Genomic DNA, 20,897 nt, shown 5'->3' on the forward strand with positions numbered 1-20,897 from the left:
TAAAATGCACATATCTTGTGAATTCATAGGGATGGAGTCTACTGGAAGGTGCTTTGTCTCATGCGTTGGGCGGTCTGGTCTGTCTGTCGCCCATGTTCTCTCATGGCATGTCCATCCACGGCCTGCAACTCAATCAGAGCCCAGTCATTCCTCCAATCACTCTTTCAGCAGCAGGAGTTCTACTGATGACATCTATGCAGGGAGAGGTACTGAGTGGGTCACCCTCTCTACACTCAATCATCTTGGGCAAGCAATCATTCACTACAACAGGAGAGGCAAGATCTACACGAGATCCTCAGATCATTTTTCACTATTCTCTACACGGATGATTCAAGTTTTAGGGTCTTATGGAAACATAGTTTTACACTTGTATTGGAAGTGGTGCTAACCTTAGTCATCCTTCCTGATTCCTCTGGTGTTCTAAGTTGGTGTTTGTATTTGCAGATGTCTCTCTCTCTACTAATGGCCAAAGTAGTCCTGCTGACCTTTCCTGTTTCAGACAAACTACCGTAGAGAAAGGTAATTAATTAGTGCCTGGAGAGCAGAAATTAATTCCACTGCATCGCTCCCACATGGAGAACAGCAGCGCCTGGCACACGCCTGTGTGTGTGTGTGTGTGTGTGTGTGTGTGTGTGTGTGTGTGTGTATGTGTGTGTGTGTGTGTGTGTGTGTGTGTGTGTGTGTGTGTGTGTGTGTGTGTGTGTGTGTGTGTGTGTGTGTGTGTGTGTGTGTGTGTGTGTGTGTGTGTGTGTGTGTGTGTGTGAAGGACAGTTTTGTCAATAGTTTAAGGAGGGAAGTATATTTCCCAACTCTGATTCAAACAGCAATTGTTTTGATCTCTGTTTATCTCAGCAGGAAACTTGGATATACGGTGTGTACAGTATATGCCAAACATGTTATGCTGTAGTTTATTCAAAGCATGGTTTGTTTTTGACAGAGGAAAGAGAAAGCGACAGAGAGAGAAAGCTAATGTCCCATGAGAGGAGTTTGCCTCACACTGCCTCCTCCCTGAAATCTCTTCACTCTAAATACAACTGGAACAGTTCCAGTCTTATAAACGTGTCACCCACACTGAGTTGGAATGGGATGAGGAATATAATTCCCTAGGTACAGCCTCTTCTTTACAGGCAGAGTCTCCACCAGTGGGATTTGACTTCGAGTAACTAAATAAATGTTAGCGCACATTCTAGCAGGGTCAAGGGAGCGATGTCACCACTGACTGGATAATTGTTTAATTAGCTCAGTCAGACTTTCCACCATAACCCAATCTCCCCTGCCCAGTGCACTGCTACACAGTTAGGTATCTGTCCCTCCAACACAGCCACTAATGTGAGAGCTCCCTCAGTACTGGGCTCATATGTATTCTCCTTCAGTACTCAAAATGTGATTGGTATGAAGCCTCCAGCGTATGGCTGACAATGTAGCCACTTACTATGATAGACAATTACATTTCATTTATGTACTGCAGCACTATTTACAAAGTCATTTGTAAAGGAAGAATGTACAAACAGAGATAGAGGCTGATGTAAATGAGTGCATATGCCAGTATTGTGCAAATGCTCTGAAGCCAATGTCAGTTATGAGATATATTTGGTAGACATACCTAGATGATTGAAAAGAGAACATACAGAGTGTCAGTATTCAGTTATCAACCAATTCAAAACTAGGTCCTGTTTTTGGCCTCTAAAGTCGTTCAGATCTACAGCAACTGTGAATGTGTTACATCAGTGATACAGTTACAGTCATGTGTTTTGAGGCATTTAAACCATTGGTATCGATGGTATGGGAGGCTATAGTGACAGCTTTTGGGTGGGGTGAGACACTGAGTGTATTCTTTCACATTTGCCCTCCATCCATGATCAAGGCTTGTACCCCTCTGTGTTTGAATTGCACAAATCCATACTTTTGTTTGTTCCTACTGAGTGAAAAAGAAGGTTATGTTTGTTAGGGCACAGAGAGCGCTCTCGTCTACAGCTCTGCCCTGAATCCATGGGCAGTCGCCCAAAACAAATTTGATAAATCTATTGGGAAAATGTGCTTTCAGATATGTTGAACATAGTGTTGCACCTGTGATATGTTGTTAAGGCATATCTTTGAGCTGAGGTGAAGGAGATCAGAGGCTGCTGGGTAATTAGCAGAATAGTTTTACATTTTACATTAAAGTCATTTAGCAGAGTGACTAAAGAGTGACTTACAGCAGTGAGTGCATGCATTTTCCCGCACTGGTCCCCTGTGGGAATCCAACCCACCACCCTGGTTTTGCAAGCGCCATGCTCTACCAACTGAGCCACAAGTTCAAGGCCATACTTCATATTATGTTAGTTGTGTCCATACATACAGTATTACTTGAACCCTCAACATTTGTCCTCACTGTGTCATAGATAAGACCGGTTTATGTAAAGATTTGAACTGAGTGAGTGGTGACACTGGCCAACCATCGCTGAACAAAGAGTTATTGATATTGTACCCATATGAACCTCAGTGTTTCAGTGGGTCAGGATATTTAATCATGATCTCTGATTCCGCTGGCATGCACAGACTATTGACTAAATTATGCATTTGTACAGCAACATGCATTGATTGTCCATTCTATAAATACTTAGGCCAAACATAGAATGATCTCTGGCCTTCTTTGCCCTCTCTACTGCTGTCTCTCTTTTTCCTATTTCAACCTCCATGGTGGCTAAGATTGTGGTTACATTTCTATTGAGAGGCAATCATCTGGACCATTAGATCTCCCACAGTAGCTGGTCATTTTGGCCAACCATAACAAGTACAGTGTGTCATAGAAGGGTGTTTTGTCTGTGCAATATCTTTATCACACTTTCACCAAACCTGTGCACGTGTTGAACTTTTCCTGATAAGTGTCTTTACTTTGAACCTTCAGACTTTCAAAATGTTGATGGCACTCAAATCTGAGGCGACAAACATCGTAAAAACAGAGAATATCTAGGACAAAAAAAACTTCAGATTGTGTGTAAAAGAATGCTAGACAGTATCTATACCTGAATAGTTTTTTTTCACCCTGACAGGTATGTCTGAGGCGAATCACTGTGTGATCACCTTGTTGTGATGAGACGTGATGGTGCTTTCATGGTGTAACATGTCATCCAGAGAACCCTGGCTCTAGAAATAAGAAAGCCTACAAATAAATTGGGTCATGCTTGCCATTCTAAAAACAGATGCAGTTCAATAACACATTGTGGCATAGAATACTTTTCATGTGTAAAAATCATCTTGAGACTGGTTGTCCTGTTTTACAACTGATTTTGATAACAAATGCATCCGTACTCATTTTGTGATGTGGCATTGTGGAATTCATATGCAGTGCCTTGCAAAAGTATTCAGACCCCTTGGATTTCTTCACATTTTATTGTGTTACAAAGTGGGATTAAAATGGATTTAATTGTCATTTTTTAAATGGATTCAATTGTCGAAGTGGGATTTTTAAAATTTGTACCCAAGATAAATAAACAACTCATAAGAAGTATTCAGCCCCTTTGTTTAGGCAAGTCTGCATTCGTTCAAGAGTAAAATTAAGCTCAACAAATCACATAATAGGTTACATGGAGTCTGTGTGAAATAATATGGGTTGACATGATTTTTGAATGACTAACCCTTCCTCAGTCCCCCATACATACATCTGTCCCTTTCGAAAAGCTGCCCCTTAGTCAAGTATTGAATTTCAAGCACAGATTCAACAACAAAGATCAGGGAGCTTTTCGAAAGCTTCATAAAGAATGGCTGTGATTGGTAGATGGGTAACAATAACAAATCAGACATTGAATATTCCTTTAAGCATGGTCAAGTTTTTAAAAAATTTGTTTTATTTGACCTTTATTTAACTAGGCAAGTCAGTTAAGAACAAATTCTTATTTTCAATGACGGCCTAGGAACACTGGGTTAACTGCCTTGTTCAGGGGCAGAACGACAGATTTTTACCTTGTAAGTTAATAATTATGTTGTGGATTATGTATTAAACCACCCAGACAAATCAAAGATACAGTCGGCCTTCTGAAGTGAGCTGCAGGACAGGAATGATACTGCTCAGGGTTTAATGGCTGTGATGGGAGAAATCTCAGGATGGATCAACAACATTGTAGTCCTAAATGACCGAGTGAATAGAAGAATACAAATATAAAGAATACAAATATTCCAAAACATGCATCTTGTATGCAACAATGCACGAAAGTAATACTGAAACAAGCAAAACAGCAAATTAATACACTTTTTGGCCTAAATGCAAAGCCTTATGTTTGAGGGCAAATCCAACACAACACATCACCACTGGTGGTGGCTGCATCATGGTATAGGTATGCTTGACATTGGCAAATACTGGGGAGTTCTTCAGGATAAAAAGAAACGGAATGGAGCTAAGCACAAGCAAAATCCTAGAGGAAAAATGACTTCAGTCTTCTTTACACCAGAGACTGGGAGATTAATTCAAATTTGAGCAGGACAATAACCTACAGCACAAGGCCAAATCTACACTGGAGTTGCTTACCAAGTAGACAGTGAATATTCCTTTGTGGCCAAAATACAGTTTTGAGAAAAAATAGCTTGAAAATCTATGGCAAGACTTGAAAAGTGCTGTCTAGCCATGATCCCCAACATCTAGACAGAGTTTGAAGAATTTTGAAAAGAATAATGGGCAAATATTGCGCAATCTTCTAGACTTACCTAAGACTCACAGCTGTAATCGATGCCAAAGGTGTTTCTAACATGTATAGAATTGACTCAGGGAGCTGAATACTTATGTAACGAATGTATTTTAATAAATAAAATACAAATTCTTCTACTTTGTGACATTACGGAGTATTTTGTGTAGATTGTTGACAAGAAAATGACAATTAAATCAATTGTTTAATCCCACTTTGTAACACAACAAAATATGGAGAAATCGAAAGGGTCTGAATACTTTTGCAAGATACTGTAAATTGTATTGTGTTACTTGCTGGTTGTATAGAGATGTTTAAAGTATTGTTATCGAGTAGTAATACATTTTGTTGTTATATTGTTATGTGGTATTGCTGGCTCATGATTTGTCGTAATGTATCAGTGTAAGGTATTGGTGGCTGAATGCTGAATAAGTGTGCCATCATTGGAAAGTACAGCTGGCACACTGTGACAAATCGTGTGCTGGGAAATGGATTTACTTCAACACTGAACACAGATGTTAACGTGTTCTGGCTCATTGCGTTCTCGTTGTCCTACCTTGCCTAACTGCATAGAAGGGATAATGTGACTGTGGTGTGGCTTGTTCTGTGGGTCTCTGTAAAGGCAGGGTTGGCATGGTTCCTTTCGTGATAAAGCCCATAACACTCCACTGACCGATTAGGCGTACCACAGTTTCGCGGGGCCCTCACGCAAGGTCTGAGCAATTCAACACATTTTGGCATGGGGCAATGATCTTTTTTTTCTCTCAGTTTTTGCAGCTAATCTCATGCTATTCTGCACATTTTGCCATGAGGCTGAGAGAAAATGTTGCTATTTTAAAGCTAATTTCCTGTAATTCTACACATATTGCCATGAGCCAAAAAGAAAATGTTCAGTTTGAGAGAATTTTGCTTTTTTAAAGATACATTTTACAGATAATGTCCTGTAATTCTAAACATTTTTGCCATGGCTTATGACGTGTGCATATGTAATCTGGGGAAATGGTCTTGGAGTGTCTTGTCTACAACATCTATCCTGAATGTCAATCCAAAGTGCCTGTACTTCCATGCAGAAATCTGAGATTTCCTCTGATGATTTGCTAATTCTGAAGAAGCCCTAATAGGATTAATGTGAGGCTTTGAACTCAGTAAAAGTGAAAGGCCGGCAGGTACCCTGCGGCTGGCCCTGGACCTGCTCTCCTCTCCTCTGTTCTGCTCTCCTCTCCTCCACTGACTACAGAGAACATCCTGTTCATTGAGACTAGGATTTAAGGATAAGTATCTGTTCACAGAGATACATTTAAAAAAAGACAGGATGGCATGATACTACCCTGACCAGTTTGCTGATAAGTGGGAGTGCATCAGTGTGGAGCATTGGTAGGAAGCTGAGTTGGTGTGAGAGTGAGGGGTACTTTTCTGCATTTCGCATGGTGCAGTTGGTTGGCAGGTGATTGGACCAGACCCTCTCTCTGTAAAATGGCTGTTGTTGTCGACTGATGATTTGCCATGCTGCTTTCCACCCTCTGGCTTTATTGACTCCCAGAAAAATGGGGAAGGAGGAAGAGTGAAGAATGGAGAAAGATAGAGAGAGAAGAAAGGAGACAGACAGAGATTCAGACAGACCCACAGACCAGTTGATATATTGGGGCAATTTTCTTTTTTGAACAAAGGGATGTGACTCCATGCCAACAAGGAGAGAGAGAGAGAGATTTGATTCTTATTATTTTCATATTGTAAATATCCAAAGTAAGCTTTGGCAATTTGTACATTGTTACGTCATGCCAATAAAGCGAATTGAAAATTGAGAGAGAGAAAGAGAAAGAGAGAGAACAATTGTTGTGGTGAAACGGCACCAATAAACCAAAATGTGCTGTTTTTGTGAACCCTTGTGGTTCTGTAAGCAGTGTTAGTTGTTTTTCGTTCGAACCCCTCTAACTTTGAGCCAGGTGTGGCAGTTGGTGGCACCGGTGTTTGTGTACTTGCTGATGCATTATCACGGACGTGATCAATATTTCCCGGTACATCAATATGTAATGCACTCCTCCGCAGAAATCACCCACCAATAACCTATTGATCAGTCCCAGGCTGAATATACTTTTAGACTGTGTGAAAACAAACACAGAGGGGCAGGAAAACAACATGATGTATTTACCAAGGGCAACACTTTGAATGATGTCCACAGAGAATGGTTTGTTATATACTGTCCTGTATTTACTACACCTACACACTTATTCCAAACAAGTGTAAGAAAACGTTGGAGCTGTGAGCATATTTGATGTTCCTGAAAACAGTAGGTCATGCAATACTTTTGGTTTGGCAAGTAAATCCCTCTTTCCATGTCTCTTTTTATTTGTGGTTATATATCTCCCTCTTCCCCTTCAAGAATGTCATGGCCTCTTTTCAGAACCAGAGTCTATTACTGAAGAAGTGGAGAGTGGATGACGGATCACCACCTCAAGCTGAACCTCGGCAAGACGGAGCTGCTCTTCCTCCCGGGGAAGGACTGCCCGTTCCATGATCTCGCCATCACGGTTGACAACTCCATTGTGTCCTCCTCCCAGAGCGCTAAGAACCTTGGCGTGATCCTGGACAACACCCTGTCGTTCTCAACTAACATCAAGGCGGTGGCCCGTTCCTGTAGGTTTATGCTCTACAACATCCGCAGAGTACGACCCTGCCTCACACAGGAAGCGGCGCAGGTCCTAATCCAGGCACTTGTCATCTCCCGTCTGGATTACTGCAACTCGCTGTTGGCTGGGCTCCCTGCCTGTGCCATTAAACCCCTACAACTCATCCAGAACGCCGCAGCCCGTCTGGTGTTCAACCTTCCCAAGTTCTCTCACGTCACCCCGCTCCTCCGCTCTCTCCACTGGCTTCCAGTTGAAGCTCGCATCCGCTACAAGACCATGGTGCTTGCTTACGGAGCTGTGAGGGGAACGGCACCTCCGTACCTTCAGGCTCTGATCAGGCCCTACACCCAAACAAGGGCACTGCGTTCATCCACCTCTGGCCTGCTCGCCTCCCTACCTCTGAGGAAGTACAGTTCCCGCTCAGCCCAGTCAAAACTGTTCGCTGCTCTGGCACCCCAATGGTGGAACAAACTCCCTCACGACGCCAGGACAGCGGAGTCAATCACCACCTTCCGGAGACACCTGAAACCCCACCTCTTTAAGGAATACCTAGGATAGGATAAAGTAATCCTTCTAACCCCCCCCCCCTTAAAAGATTTAGATGCACTATTGTAAGTGGCTGTTCCACTGGATATCATAAGGTGAATGCACCAATTTGTAAGTCGCTCTGGATAAGAGCGTCTGCTAAATGACTTAAATGTAAATGTAAATAGCTCATACTGTGTCTCTCAGTCAGTTTGACAGTAGTGAAATGTAATGAAATGTGTAGAGTGGGCTGATCTGTCTGATTTTGTCTGGCCCATTGGTTAAAGGGCTGATACACTTCCAGTAATGAGATATTTAAGATCTAGCTCATATCAATGGTTTTCAATGGACTGATAAGAAACAATGGGCTTACACAAAAGTAATGGAATGAGGTGTTTTACTGTAACAGGTGTTTGCATTGGTAGTACTGTAGCAGAAATGTGTATTGAATCTCTCTCTCTCTCTCTCACACACAGAGACAGTGATGGACACGCGGACGGCCACAGCAGAGCTGGGTTGGATAGCGTATCCTGCCTCTGGGGTAAGAACACTCCACTTCATCTAGACCAGTGGTTCCCAAACTTTTTATAGTCCCGGGCCGTACCCCTTCAAACATTCAACCTCCAGCTGCGTACCCCCTCTAGCACCAGGGTCTAATCTTGTTTTTTTTTGCCATCATTGTAAGCCTGCCACACACACACAATACATTTATTAAACATAAGAATGAGTGTGAGTTTTTGTCACAACCTGGCTCGTGGGAAGTGACAAAAAGCTCTTATAGGACCAGGGCACAAATAATAGTACAATAATAATCAATCATTTTGCTCTTTATTTAGCCATCTTACATATCAAACCTTATTTGTTCATCAAAAATTGTGAATAACTCACCACAGGTTAATGAGAAGTGTATGCTTGAAAGGATGCACATAACTCTGCAATGTTGGGTTGTGTCATTTTAAATCATTTTCCACACACAGTCTGTGCCTGTATTTAGTTTTCATGCTAGTGAGGGCCGAGAATCCACTCTCACATAGGTACGTGGTTGCAAAGGGCATCAGTGTCTTAACAGCGCAATTTGCCAAGGCAAGAAACTCTGAGTGCAGTCCTATCCAGAAATCTGTCAGTGGCTTCTGATTAAATTACATTTTCACAGAACCGCTTGTTGCAATTTCGATGAGGCTCTCTTGTTCAGATATCGGTAAATGGACTGGAGGCAGGGCATGAAAGGGATAACGAATCCAGTTGTTTGTGTCATCCGTTTCGGGAAAGTACCTGCATAATTGTGCACCCAGCTCACTCAGGTGCTTCGCTATATCGCATTTGACATTGTCCGTAAGCTTGAGTTCCTTTGCACACAAAAATCATACAATAATGGAAAGATCTGTGTGTTGTCCTTGTTAATGCAGACATAAAAGAGCTCCAACTTAATCATAGCCTCAATTTTGTCCCGCACATTGAATATAGTTGCGGAGAGTCCCTGTAATCCTAGATTCAGATCATTCAGGCGAGAAAAAACATCACCCAGATAGGCCAGACATGTGAGAAACTCGTCATCATGCAAGCAGTCAGACAAGTGAAAATTATGGTCAGTAACGAAAACTTTAAGTTCGTCTCTCAATTCAAGAAAACGTGTCAATACTTTTCCCCTTGATAACCAGCACACTTCTTTCTGTATGTTGTAAAAGTGTTTCATGGTTGCTGCCCATATCATTGCATAATGCAGAAAATACACGAGAGTTCAGGGGCCTTGCTTTAATAAAGTTAATAATTTTAACTGTTGTGTCCAAAACGTCTTTCATGCTGTCAGGCATTCCCTTGGCAGCAAGAGCCTCTCGGTGGAGGCTGCAGTGTACCCAAGTGGCGTAGAAAGCAATTGCTTGCACGCGTGTTACCATTCCACTACTGTATGTCTCCCTGTCATGGCTTTTGTGCCATCAGGACAGATATCAACATATCCATCAGTACAGATACCAACATATCTTGATCGCCAAAGCCCATTTGATGTCATACCCAGTACTTAAAAAATATCCTCTCCTGTTGTCCTGGTTTCCAGTGGTTTGGATGTCTTCATTGACCCCCCATAAACGTAACGGACATATACCAGGAGCTGTGCCAGGCCCGCCATGTCTGTTGACTCATCCAGCTGTAACGTATTTAATTGACTGACTTGTATGCGAAGCAGTAATTGTTTCAAAACATCTCCTGCCATGTCACTGATGTGTCGTGAAACAGTGTTGTTTGATGAAGACATTTTCTGTATAGTTTCTTTGGCCTTTTCCCCCAGAATTGTCCCAGCCATATTGGCGGAAGCAGGAATATTTAAGTCCTACACAATAGTATGGGGCTTGCCTGTCCTAGCCACTCAGTAGCTCACCATATAAGACGCTTCTAGCCCCTTCTTATTAATGGTATCTGTTGCTTTTATACATGTCTTGCTACTCAAAAGTCATCTTTATTCACGCTCAGACTTATTTTTCAAATTGTCATGTTTCGTTTCTAAATGTCTGCGCAAGAGTGAAGGTTTCCCGCGATAGAGTAACGGTTAATGTGATTGGATGTTAATTATTTGACTAGGCTACCTGTATTTGACATTGTGTTATTTCGCTGAACACTAAATGGTTACATTTTATTTTTGGCAGTGAAACGAGGATACTCAGGCGAGAGAAAAAAACTCACCCAAATGTATAGCCTCGTTGGAAAATATAAATGTACTGTTTGAAAATTTGAAGAAAGAAAATGTAAAGAAAAAAAAATTGCCCGTACCCCCGACTGCCTTGCGCTTACCCCTGGGGGTACGCATACCCCAGTTTGGGAATATTTGCTCTACACTAGAGTTGCTTGTTATGTCACATAATTTTTTTTTAGGTGAACTATTAGAATTTTAGCACCATGAAATGCCGGAGCGATTTCTGCATCGTGCATCTGTAAGAAAGTGAAAACACTTCTGGGGGTTTCAGTGCTGTAACGGCGGCCTTCCCTCTCTTCACTAGAAGAGGGGGTGAAACAGGGATCGGACCAACACGCAGCGTAGCCAGTGCTCAACATGTTTAATTAACAAAACTACAGTGAACACTAAACAAATACAAAATAACAAAAGTGGCAAACCGATACAGACCTATCTGGTGCAGAATACAAACACAGAGACAGGAAACAACCACCCACAATCCCCAACACAAAACAAGCCACCTATATATGATTCTCAATCAGGGACAACGATTGACAGCTGTCTCTGATTGAGAACCATATTAGGCTGAACACAGAAACAGACGAACTAGACACACAACATAGAATTCCCACCCAGCTCACGTCCTGACCAACACTAAACAAGCAAAACACATAAGAACTCTGGTCAGGACGTTACAGTACCCCCCCCCCCCCCCCCCTGAGGTGCGGACTCCGAACGCACCCCTAAAACTCAAGGGGAGGGTCTGGGTGGGCATCTGTCCGCGTTGGCGGCTCCGGCGGTGGACGAGGACACCACTCCACCACTGTCTTTGTCCCCCTCCTTAGCGTCCTTTGAGTGGCGACCCTCGCCCACGACCTTGGCCTAAGAATCCTCCCCAAGGCCCCCACATGATTTAGGAGGTAGCTCAGGACAGAGAGGTAGCTCAGGACAGAGAGGTAGCTCAGGACAGAGGGGCAACTCCGGACAGAGAGGCAGCTCATGACTGTAGGGCAGCTCATGACTGTAGGGCAGCTCATGACTGTAGGGCAGCTCATGACTGGAAGGCAGCTCATGACTGGAAGGCAGCTCATGACTGGAAGGCAGCTCATGACTGGAAGGCAGCTCATGACTGTAGGGCAGCTCATGACTGTAGGGCAGCTCATGACTGTAGGGCAGCTCATGACTGTAGGGCAGCTCATGACTGGAAGGCAGCTCATGACTGGAAGGCAGCTCATGACTGGAAGGCAGCTCATGACTGGAAGGCAGCTCATGACTGGAGGGCAGCTCATGACTGGAGGGCAGCTCATGACTGTAGGGCAGCTCATGACTGTAGGGCAGCTCATGACTGGAAGGCAGCTTATGACTGGAGGGCGGCTCATGACTGGAGGGCGGCTCTGGCAGCTCCTGACTGGCTGGCGGCTCTGGCAGCTCCTGACTGGCTGGCGGCTCTGGCAGCTCCTGACTGGCTGGCGCCTCTGGCAGCTCCTGACTGGCTGGCGGCTCTGGCAGCTCCTGACTGGCTGGCGGCTCTGGCGGCTCCTGACTGGCTGGCGGCTCTGGCGGCTCCTGACTGGCTGGCGGCTCTGGCGGCTCCTGACTGACGGACGGCTCTAGCGGCTCCTGACTGGCGGACGGCTCTAATGACTCGGGACAGACGGGCGGCTCTGAAGGCTCGTGGCAGACGGATGGCTCAGATGGCGCTGGGCAGACGGATGGCTCAGATGGCGCTGGGCAGACGGATGGCTCAGATGGCGCTGGGCAGACGGATGGCTCAGATGGCGCTGGGCAGACGGATGGCTCAGATGGCGCTGGGCAGACGGATGGCTCAGATGGCGCTGGGCAGACGGATGGCTCAGATGGTGCTGGGCAGGCAGGCAGCTCAGACGGCGCTGGGCAGACGAGCAGTGCAGGCGGCGTTGGGCAGACGGCCGACTCTGACCTGCTGAGGCGCACAGTAGGCCTGGTGCGTGGTGCCGGAACTGGTGGTACCGGACTGGAGACACGCACCTCAAGGCTAGTGCGGGGAACAGGAACAGGGCACACTGGACTCTCGAGGCGCACTATAGGCCTGGTGCGTGGTACCGGAACTGGAGGTACCGGGCTGAGGGCACGCACCTCAGGGCGAGTGCGGGGAGAAGGAACAGTGCGTACAGGGCTCTGGAGACGCACAGGAGGCTTGGTGCGTGGTGCCGGAACTGGAGGTACTGGGCTGGAGACACGCACCATAGGGAGAGTGCGTGGAGGAGGAACAGGCCTCTGGAGACGCACTGGAAGCCTGGTGCGTGGTGTAGGCACTGGTGGTACTGGGCTGGGGCCACGCACCATAAGGCGAGTGCGGGGTGCTGGAACTGGAGGAAATGGGCTGGGGCGGGAAGGTGGCGCCGGATATACCGGACCGTGCAGGCGTACTGGCTCCCTTGAGCACCGAGCCTGCCCAACCTTACCTGGTTGAATGCTCCCCGAACCCGTCCAGTACGGGGAGGTGGAATAACCCGCACTGGGCTGTGTTGGCGAACCGGGGACACCATGCGTAAGGTTGGTGCCATGTACACCGGCCCGAGGAGACGTACTGGAGGCCGGATATGTAGAGCCGGCTTCATGGCACTTGGCTCAATGCTCAATCTAGCCCGGCCAGTGCGGGGAGGTGGAATAACCCGCACCGGGCTATGCACACGTACAGGAGACACCGTGCGCTCTTCCGCATAACACGGTGTCTGCCCGTACTCCCGCTCTCCACGGTAAGCATGGGAAGTGGGCGCAGGTCTCCTACCTGACTTCGCCACACTATCCTTTAGCCCCCCCCCCCCCAAGAAATTTTTGGGGTTTCTTCACGGGCTTCTTACCGCGTCGTCGTGCTAACCTCATTCGCCGGTATCCCTCTGCACATTGCTCCATCGAATCCCAGGCGGGCTCCGGCACTCTCCCTGGGTCAACCGACCACCTGTCTATTTCCTCCCAAGTGGTGTAACCCAGATCCGGCTCCTGCTGCCGAGCTAGCTCCTCGAAACGCCGCCTCTCTGCTTTTGCTGCCTCCAGCTCTGCTTTGGGGCGGTGATACTCCTCTGGCTCTGCCCAGGGTCCTTTTCCGTCCAGCTCGTCCTCCCATGTCCATTTCTCCTGGTCCCGCTGCTGCTGCTGCTGCCACTGCTGCCCGTTGCTACGCTGCTTGGTCCGAGATTGGTGGGTGGTTCTGTAACGGCGGCCTTCCCTCTCTTCACTAGAAGAGGGGGTGAAACAGGGATCGGACCAACACGCAGCGTAGCCAGTGCTCAACATGTTTAATTAACAAAACTACAGTGAACACTAAACAAATACAAAATAACAAAAGTGGCAAACCGATACAGACCTATCTGGTGCAGAATACAAACACAGAGACAGGAAACAACCACCCACAATCCCCAACACAAAACAAGCCACCTATATATGATTCTCAATCAGGGACAACGATTGACAGCTGTCTCTGATTGAGAACCATATTAGGCTGAACACAGAAACAGACGAACTAGACACACAACATAGAATTCCCACCCAGCTCACGTCCTGACCAACACTAAACAAGCAAAACACATAAGAACTCTGGTCAGGACGTTACAAGTGCATGTAAAAGGCAGCATCAAAACTCGAAAAACGGTTATCTCATACAATCCATGATTTAGAAATGCAAATGGTTTATAGCCTAAATATTGATTGATGATAAGGGTCTATGCAGAATATTTTCTGTAGATTTCTACCTTTTTTTCTACCTTTTTTTCAATACTTTATTTATACAGATTACAAACAGGAGAGGCAATAACTGGTACATTTCGTTTAAAATTTACCCACTCAACCACACAGCCACATTGTAAGAAATTATTCTGGGGTTAATTGAAATTGACAACAACAACAAAAAATAACCAACATATACTTTATAAAAATTAATGCAAGTCATGCAGAGCCCGTTGGCTAGCGGTAACTCACCCAGCTTAGACACCTCACCCCTCTCCCCACTGAAGACTGGGGTTAAATTCCTTGCTCCAACATTTTCATCTCTTTCTCCCACCTATCTGAATCTCTGTCATTTCAGAACTATCTCAATAAAGTGCCAAATACCCCAAAAGTATATTATATTATATTTGTTCATTTCATTTTAACAAAATAATATAAGAATAAATCCAACATAATATGTTGGTCAAAATGTAAGTGTCTTTCATAACCTTTCTGAACCACCCATCCTGGATCCGGGATAATTGTCATCAGCAACGCTGAATAGCATAGCGCCACAGTCAAATAATATAATAAATATTCATATTCATGAAATCACAAGTGCAATATTGCAAAACACAGCTTAGCCTTTTGTTAATCCACCTGTCATCTCAGATTTTGAAATTATGCTTTACAGCGAAAGCAATACAAGCGTTTGTGTAAGTTTATCGATCGCTCGACAAAACATTAAGTACACTTAGCATCAGGTAACTTGGTCACGAAAATCAGAAAAGCAATCAAATGAATCGTTTACCTTTGAAGATCTTCGGATGTTTTCACTCACGAGACTCCCAGTTAGACAACAAATGTTCCTTTTGTTCCATAAAGATATTTTTTATATCCAAATAGCTCTGTTCGTTTGGTGCATTATGCCCAGGAATCCACCGGAAAGAGCGGTCACGACAACGCAGACAAAAATTCCAAATTATATCCATAATGTCCACAGAAACATGTCAAACGTTTTTTATAATCAATCCTCAGGGTGTTTTTCAAGTATCTATTCGATAATATATCAACCGGGACTGTTGGTTTTTCACTAGGACCGGGAGTAACAATGGCTGCCTTTCTCTTTTGCGCACAACTCACTCTGAGAGCCCCCACCTATCCACTTACGCAATGTGGTCGTTCACGCTCATTTTTCAAAATAAAAGCCTGAAACTATGTCTAAAGGCTGTTGACACCTTAGGGAAGCCATAGAAAAAGGAATCTGGTTGATATCCCTTTAAATGGGTATTAGAACAGAGAGGTTTCAAAAACAGGGGCACTTCCTGATTGGATTTTCCTCAGGTTTTAGCCTGCAATATCAGTTCTGTTTAACTCATAGACAAAATTTTGACAGTTTTGGAAACTTTAGAGTGTTTTCTATCCTAATCTGACATTTATATGCATATTCTAGTTTCGGGGGCTGAGAAATAGGCAGTTTCAAATGGGTACGTTTTTTAGCCAAAAACGAAAATACTGCCCCCTATAATTTATGTCATAACCAACGAGAGAACATTTTGTGATTGAACTCATTGGAAGTCTGGTTTTTATCACCTTGCATTTCCTATCTTGCTAAGTGACTCTGTTTTTAGATGATTGTGGGTAATAATAGTTTTTTGACTTTATGATTCTGTCACATGTTGTATGCATGTTTGAAGAAAGAGAAGAATACTTCTATGTTAGTATTAAGCTTGTTGTGCCATGATGTGTAATTGACAGAGGTGGGACCAAGTCATTGTTTCACAAGTCACAAGTAAGTCTCAAGACTTAGCAGTCAAGTCCCAAGTCAAGACAGGCAAGTCCGAATTAAGACTCAAGTCAAGACCGTCAAGTATCAAGTCAAGTCTCAAGTCCTAAACTTTGAGTTTCGAGTCCTAAACAAGTCATAATGTGCTCTTCACCAAATGTAATACCATTTCATATTTTTAACAAGAGTAATAGTATATTACATTTACGCAAATCATGAATGCTTTTAAAAATATCTATATATTTATTACTTTCCAAATAAACGTTATATTTCCATGGAAATACATGGGTAGCCATAAGAAAGACACACCCCCCCAATAGTGATCGACTATCGAGGATCACTATGGGGCGCAATCGGGCGATGTAGGCTTGCACACAATTGCCCAATCTTAACACACACACACACATACTCTCTCTGTGTGGTTACAGTAGGCTAACGTATGTCAATGGTTTTAGGAACAGCAGTAACAACAGGCAGGATTTAGGATACCAACTGCCTAGCCAGTTGTAGCTCTATCTTGGATGCAATGATCACGTTCCCACACTGACTGACTGTGTGGAGGCTTATTGATTTAACGTTACGTTACCCTACATGATACACTAGTAAAGTAATAAAATATATAGCTGTTGGCTATATTAGCCACGACTTACCGTTCTTTATGCAGCTTCAAATGTCGAACAAAGTTGGAAATTGTTGAGCCTCCGTCTGTAATTTTCTTCCTGCATGTTTTGCAAGTTGCAATCCATTTTTTGTTGATACAGTGTCGTCTTTATATCCGAAAATAATAATTTTGGGTATCATCTTTCCAAGGGCTCCATCTGAATTCACCCGCCGACGTTCCTCTGCACTACCACGCACAACTGTTTCTCAGCTGGCACAATTTGATTGGCTGCTGTCCAATTCAAACTGTAATCAGTTAAATGAAGAGTTGATGCGCTGCACACTTTTTTAATAGCATCATTTTTAATATTTGGGCTTAGGGAGGGTATCAAGTCAGTTTGGGGAGGGTATCAAGTCAGTTTGGGGAGGGTATCAAGTCAGGTCGAGTCATAAGGCTCAAGTCCAAGTCACGAGTCATTGGTGTTAAAGTCAAAGTCGAGTTGCAAGTCATCATACTTGTGACTCGAGTCTGACTCAAGTCCAAGTTATGTGACTCGAGTCCACACCTCTGGTAATTGATAATGATAAACGGATATCAAAACCGTCAGGCAAATTGACATTCATTGAGGACAGCACCCATTCCCACATTTGTGATTGTCAATGGAAGAGGCAAGTGTAGAATCCTGAATTCTCGCAGCCAGGTAGTGCTGGTGGTTTCAACACTGCTTGACAATGCCTGCCAAAATGGTCAATTATCAAATTCAGAAAACAATGTTAAACATTAAGAAGTTAAGAAGAAACACTTCAGAAGAAGAGATCTAATTCTGTATTAGACAGGATTCAAAACATAATGGTGTTTAAAAGCTTTAGAGAGAGGAAACAACATCAAATGAGAAGGTATCTAATTCTGCTCTAAGCAGGGCTTGAATCACCTAAATAGTTTTTTCAATCTTTTCTGTTAGTGCTCCCAGTCACTGGCAAGGTGTTGCACAACACTTGATTAAGTGGTGTTACAACACACCATGTAATGTTTCAAAATATCTCAGGATTATGTGTTTCAATACTCCAGTAAAGTTACGTTTTCCTCTCTTTGAAGATGTTGGCAGCTCAGTTGCCACTAGTTTTGGGTTTCCAAAGCACTTCATTTTAACAGTGTATTGTTGATAATTCCACCCTGAAGGATGTAGTTACACACATTGGTTGTAATTTGATGCTTAGTCTAGGATATGTAATTCTTCAAATTTAAATTGTTACAAAAGCCACAAACAATCTCATTAAATCCCGGTTAACAATAAAACACTGTTAGGCCTAGTTTTCCTTGGTGAAGGAAAGTCACACTCAGTGACACTGAGTGCACAACGCCAGTGCAGAGCTCAGAGCTACCACATTGAAGATGCTATCGGAGGAGACGATGACCCACTAGCATTGGGGAGAGGAAATCAAGGTTGTTTTCCACTCATGGCCAACGTTGCCTGAAAGTACCTGTGCATCTGTACAACAACCACTCTGTCTGAATGTCTTTTCAGTACAGCAGGCAATATTGTCACTCAAATATTGTCACTCAACACTCACTAAGTCTTCTAAAACCAGAAAATGTGAATATGCTCGTTCTCCTTGCCAGAAACCTTTAGGTAGACCTAAGACATGCTAAAAAACAACTAGAACTTATTGTTCTTTATTGCAATTTATTATTTCATTTTAAATGAAGCCTATATTAAAATCCAGATGCATATTTGTCAAAAGACATATCCTATAGAATAGGCTAAAATATTTTCAAAGAAACTGGGCATAAGATGTTGATTTATCCGTAGTCAATGACGTTGGAGCACTGAAGAGGGGCTTTTGCTTTTGCTCTCCTAACAGGTGCTGCGGTGACTTGGTGTCCCCATGAGTGATTGCACCATAAGCCAATCACGCGCAACAAGAGAAGACCAAAGACACCTACGCTCTGTACTTTCCTCTGTCTGCCCCTCCACTACAGAAAGCACACAGCGAGGCTAAAACAGATGCATTTTGAAGCTACCTTACTCAACGAAAAATTTACCAAAACAATAATACAATGGGAAAGGGACCACGTATGCTTCATTAGATCAAGCAATTATTTTAATAAAATGATTTTTTTTGCTTACTGATATGATATATTGTTGTGACATGAAATAATAGAATTGCATGCACATCTCCTGGATATTGGTGTGGCTCTGTTTGTTTTCTATATTTCCTAACTCCTCATTCATACTGTAGGCGCTGGCTGGTAGCCTGGTTTAGAGTGTTCTGTGCCATGTTAAGTGGGGAGAGAGGATGTGCATCCGCTGTGTCTCATGCAATACCCCAAGGGTATACTTTAGTCTGAGCACACTTAGATTCCAATTTCAAGCTTGCCAAAAGATTAATTAAAACGCTTAGATCTCGCTCTGAACAATTAAGTTCTACTTATGTGCTACAATAAGTGAAAAATTAAACATCAGAATTGGTCAAATCCAGAGGAGGAAAAGAAATGCCAGAGGTCCTTATTTACATGATCAGTTGTGAGAGCATTAACGTGCCATTTTTTTACACTCAAGATTAGATTCTGTTGATTATATGTACATGTCATTAAGATTAATTAAAATTCACAAGACAGTGCCATATTCAGATTGACAGATTGACATTGATAGTGATTTAAATTGCATTTCCAAATGATAGTAAGTCTCATACTTGATCGATTCACACTTGATGATTATAGAAACTGAGTCCGTTTTTTTATATAGATAAAAAGTAATTTAAACCTATTTATTTTACAAAATGGAAAATGAATAATGTTCTGCAAAATTAGGCACATTTAGGCCCTTAGGGTTTGCTGTTTATGGGAATTTAATTAGTGAGATTAATTTAAATGAATATAGATTATATGCAGCAATATTCAAATCTATTTTACAGATGAATGATCAGCAGCAACAGGAAATGTGAAAATAGTTCATGACAATTTTTGTTGGAGTTGATACATTTTTCGTAAGGGAAAATCTAGTTTGAAATTTTAAATTTAAAAATACAAACTTCAGAAACATTTTAAACACCAAATACACTACAATTTTTTATTTCCTGCATTTTGTTGCAGAAGAGTTCTCCTGCAACAGGGTGATCAAATTGAGATCCTACATCTCTAATTGGGTGTGGTTTCAGACTGCCCCCTGTCAGCAAGTCATTTGGGCTCCCGAGTGGCACAGCAGTCTAAGGCACTGCATCTCAGTGCTAGAGGCCCTGGTTTGATCCCGGGCTGTATCACAACCGGGATTGGGAGTTCCATAGGGCGGTGCACAATTGGCCCAGCGTCGTCCGGGTTAGGGGAGGGGTAGGTCGTCATTGTAAATAAGAATTTGTTCTTAATTACTGACTTGCCTAGTTAAATAAAAAGTCAATAATATCTTTGACATTATGATGAAACAGTTTTTAAAAAATTGTCCCTCTCTCATTTTCATCAGGTACTCTGAGTAAAACCAGTGTTTTTTTTATAGTCTTCTACTCCTATGGACACTGAGTCCCTATAGACAACAGAGGGAGATGAGGAGATAGCAGGGGTTTTCAAAATTGTAGGTTATAAAGTGAAGAACAGTGAGGTTTCTTCCTTCAGATAAATTGAGTGTGTGGTGAAATACAGGCATGACCCGGAGCTAGATGCTCTGTTAGATTAAACGTTTAGTGGGTCAGAGAGAAACAATGAATTGAGAAGATTGAACTGGGCACTCGTGTGTTGGTGTGTACGGGATGTACAGAGATTTGGGTGAGTGTGGGAAAGAAGTGGGAACAGAGGAGACTGCCTGTGGAGCGCCTGTACCCCTCCATCATCCCTCCATCCTCTGATCCACAGGGAGAACTCGCTATGGAGTCAGAGTTTATCCCTCGCTCACATTCCCACCACACTCCTCTACACCTATCCTTCTTATAAAGTCTGCTCTTCTTCCTCCCCGAAAACATGCATGACATGGATGTGGATCATTACTTGTTTAACCAGGGGATGGTGTAATAGAATCTAAAGTTAGATTAGACTCTTGTATCTGTTCCTGATGCTACACAGACATTTATAGCCAGGTTCTAACTTCAGTCAAGAACCCACTGCAATTGTATCTAATATATTCTACCATTACATACAGTACATACTATAATTCATTCAGTGACCAGTTTATTAGGTACACCCATCTAGTACCAGGTCAGACACACATTTTCCTCCAGCACAGCCTGAATTCTTCGGGGCATGGAAACTTTGCTGAATTGGTATCAAGGGACCTAACATGTGCCAGAAAAACGTTCCCTACACCACCGCCACCAGCCTATACTGTTGACACCAGACAGAATGGGGCCATGGGCCCATGCTGCTT

At 43.4% G+C, this 20,897-nt stretch overlaps 1 protein-coding gene across 1 annotated transcript in view; it reads left to right on the plus strand.

Moving 5' to 3' along the window:
- The first annotated feature begins 8,285 nt into the window (after window positions 1-8,285).
- Window positions 8,286-20,897, plus strand: part of LOC120052503 (ephrin type-B receptor 1-like) — a 120,673-nt gene continuing 108,061 nt past the window's right edge. Inside the window, exon 1 of the mRNA XM_038999451.1 lies at window positions 8,286-8,351. Coding sequence (XP_038855379.1) covers window positions 8,295-8,351 — 57 coding nt within the window. The 5' untranslated portion in view covers window positions 8,286-8,294. The remainder of the gene's footprint in view (window positions 8,352-20,897) is intronic.

This window comes from Salvelinus namaycush, chromosome 8 (assembly GCF_016432855.1).
Source record: "Salvelinus namaycush isolate Seneca chromosome 8, SaNama_1.0, whole genome shotgun sequence".
NCBI lineage: Eukaryota > Metazoa > Chordata > Actinopteri > Salmoniformes > Salmonidae > Salvelinus > Salvelinus namaycush.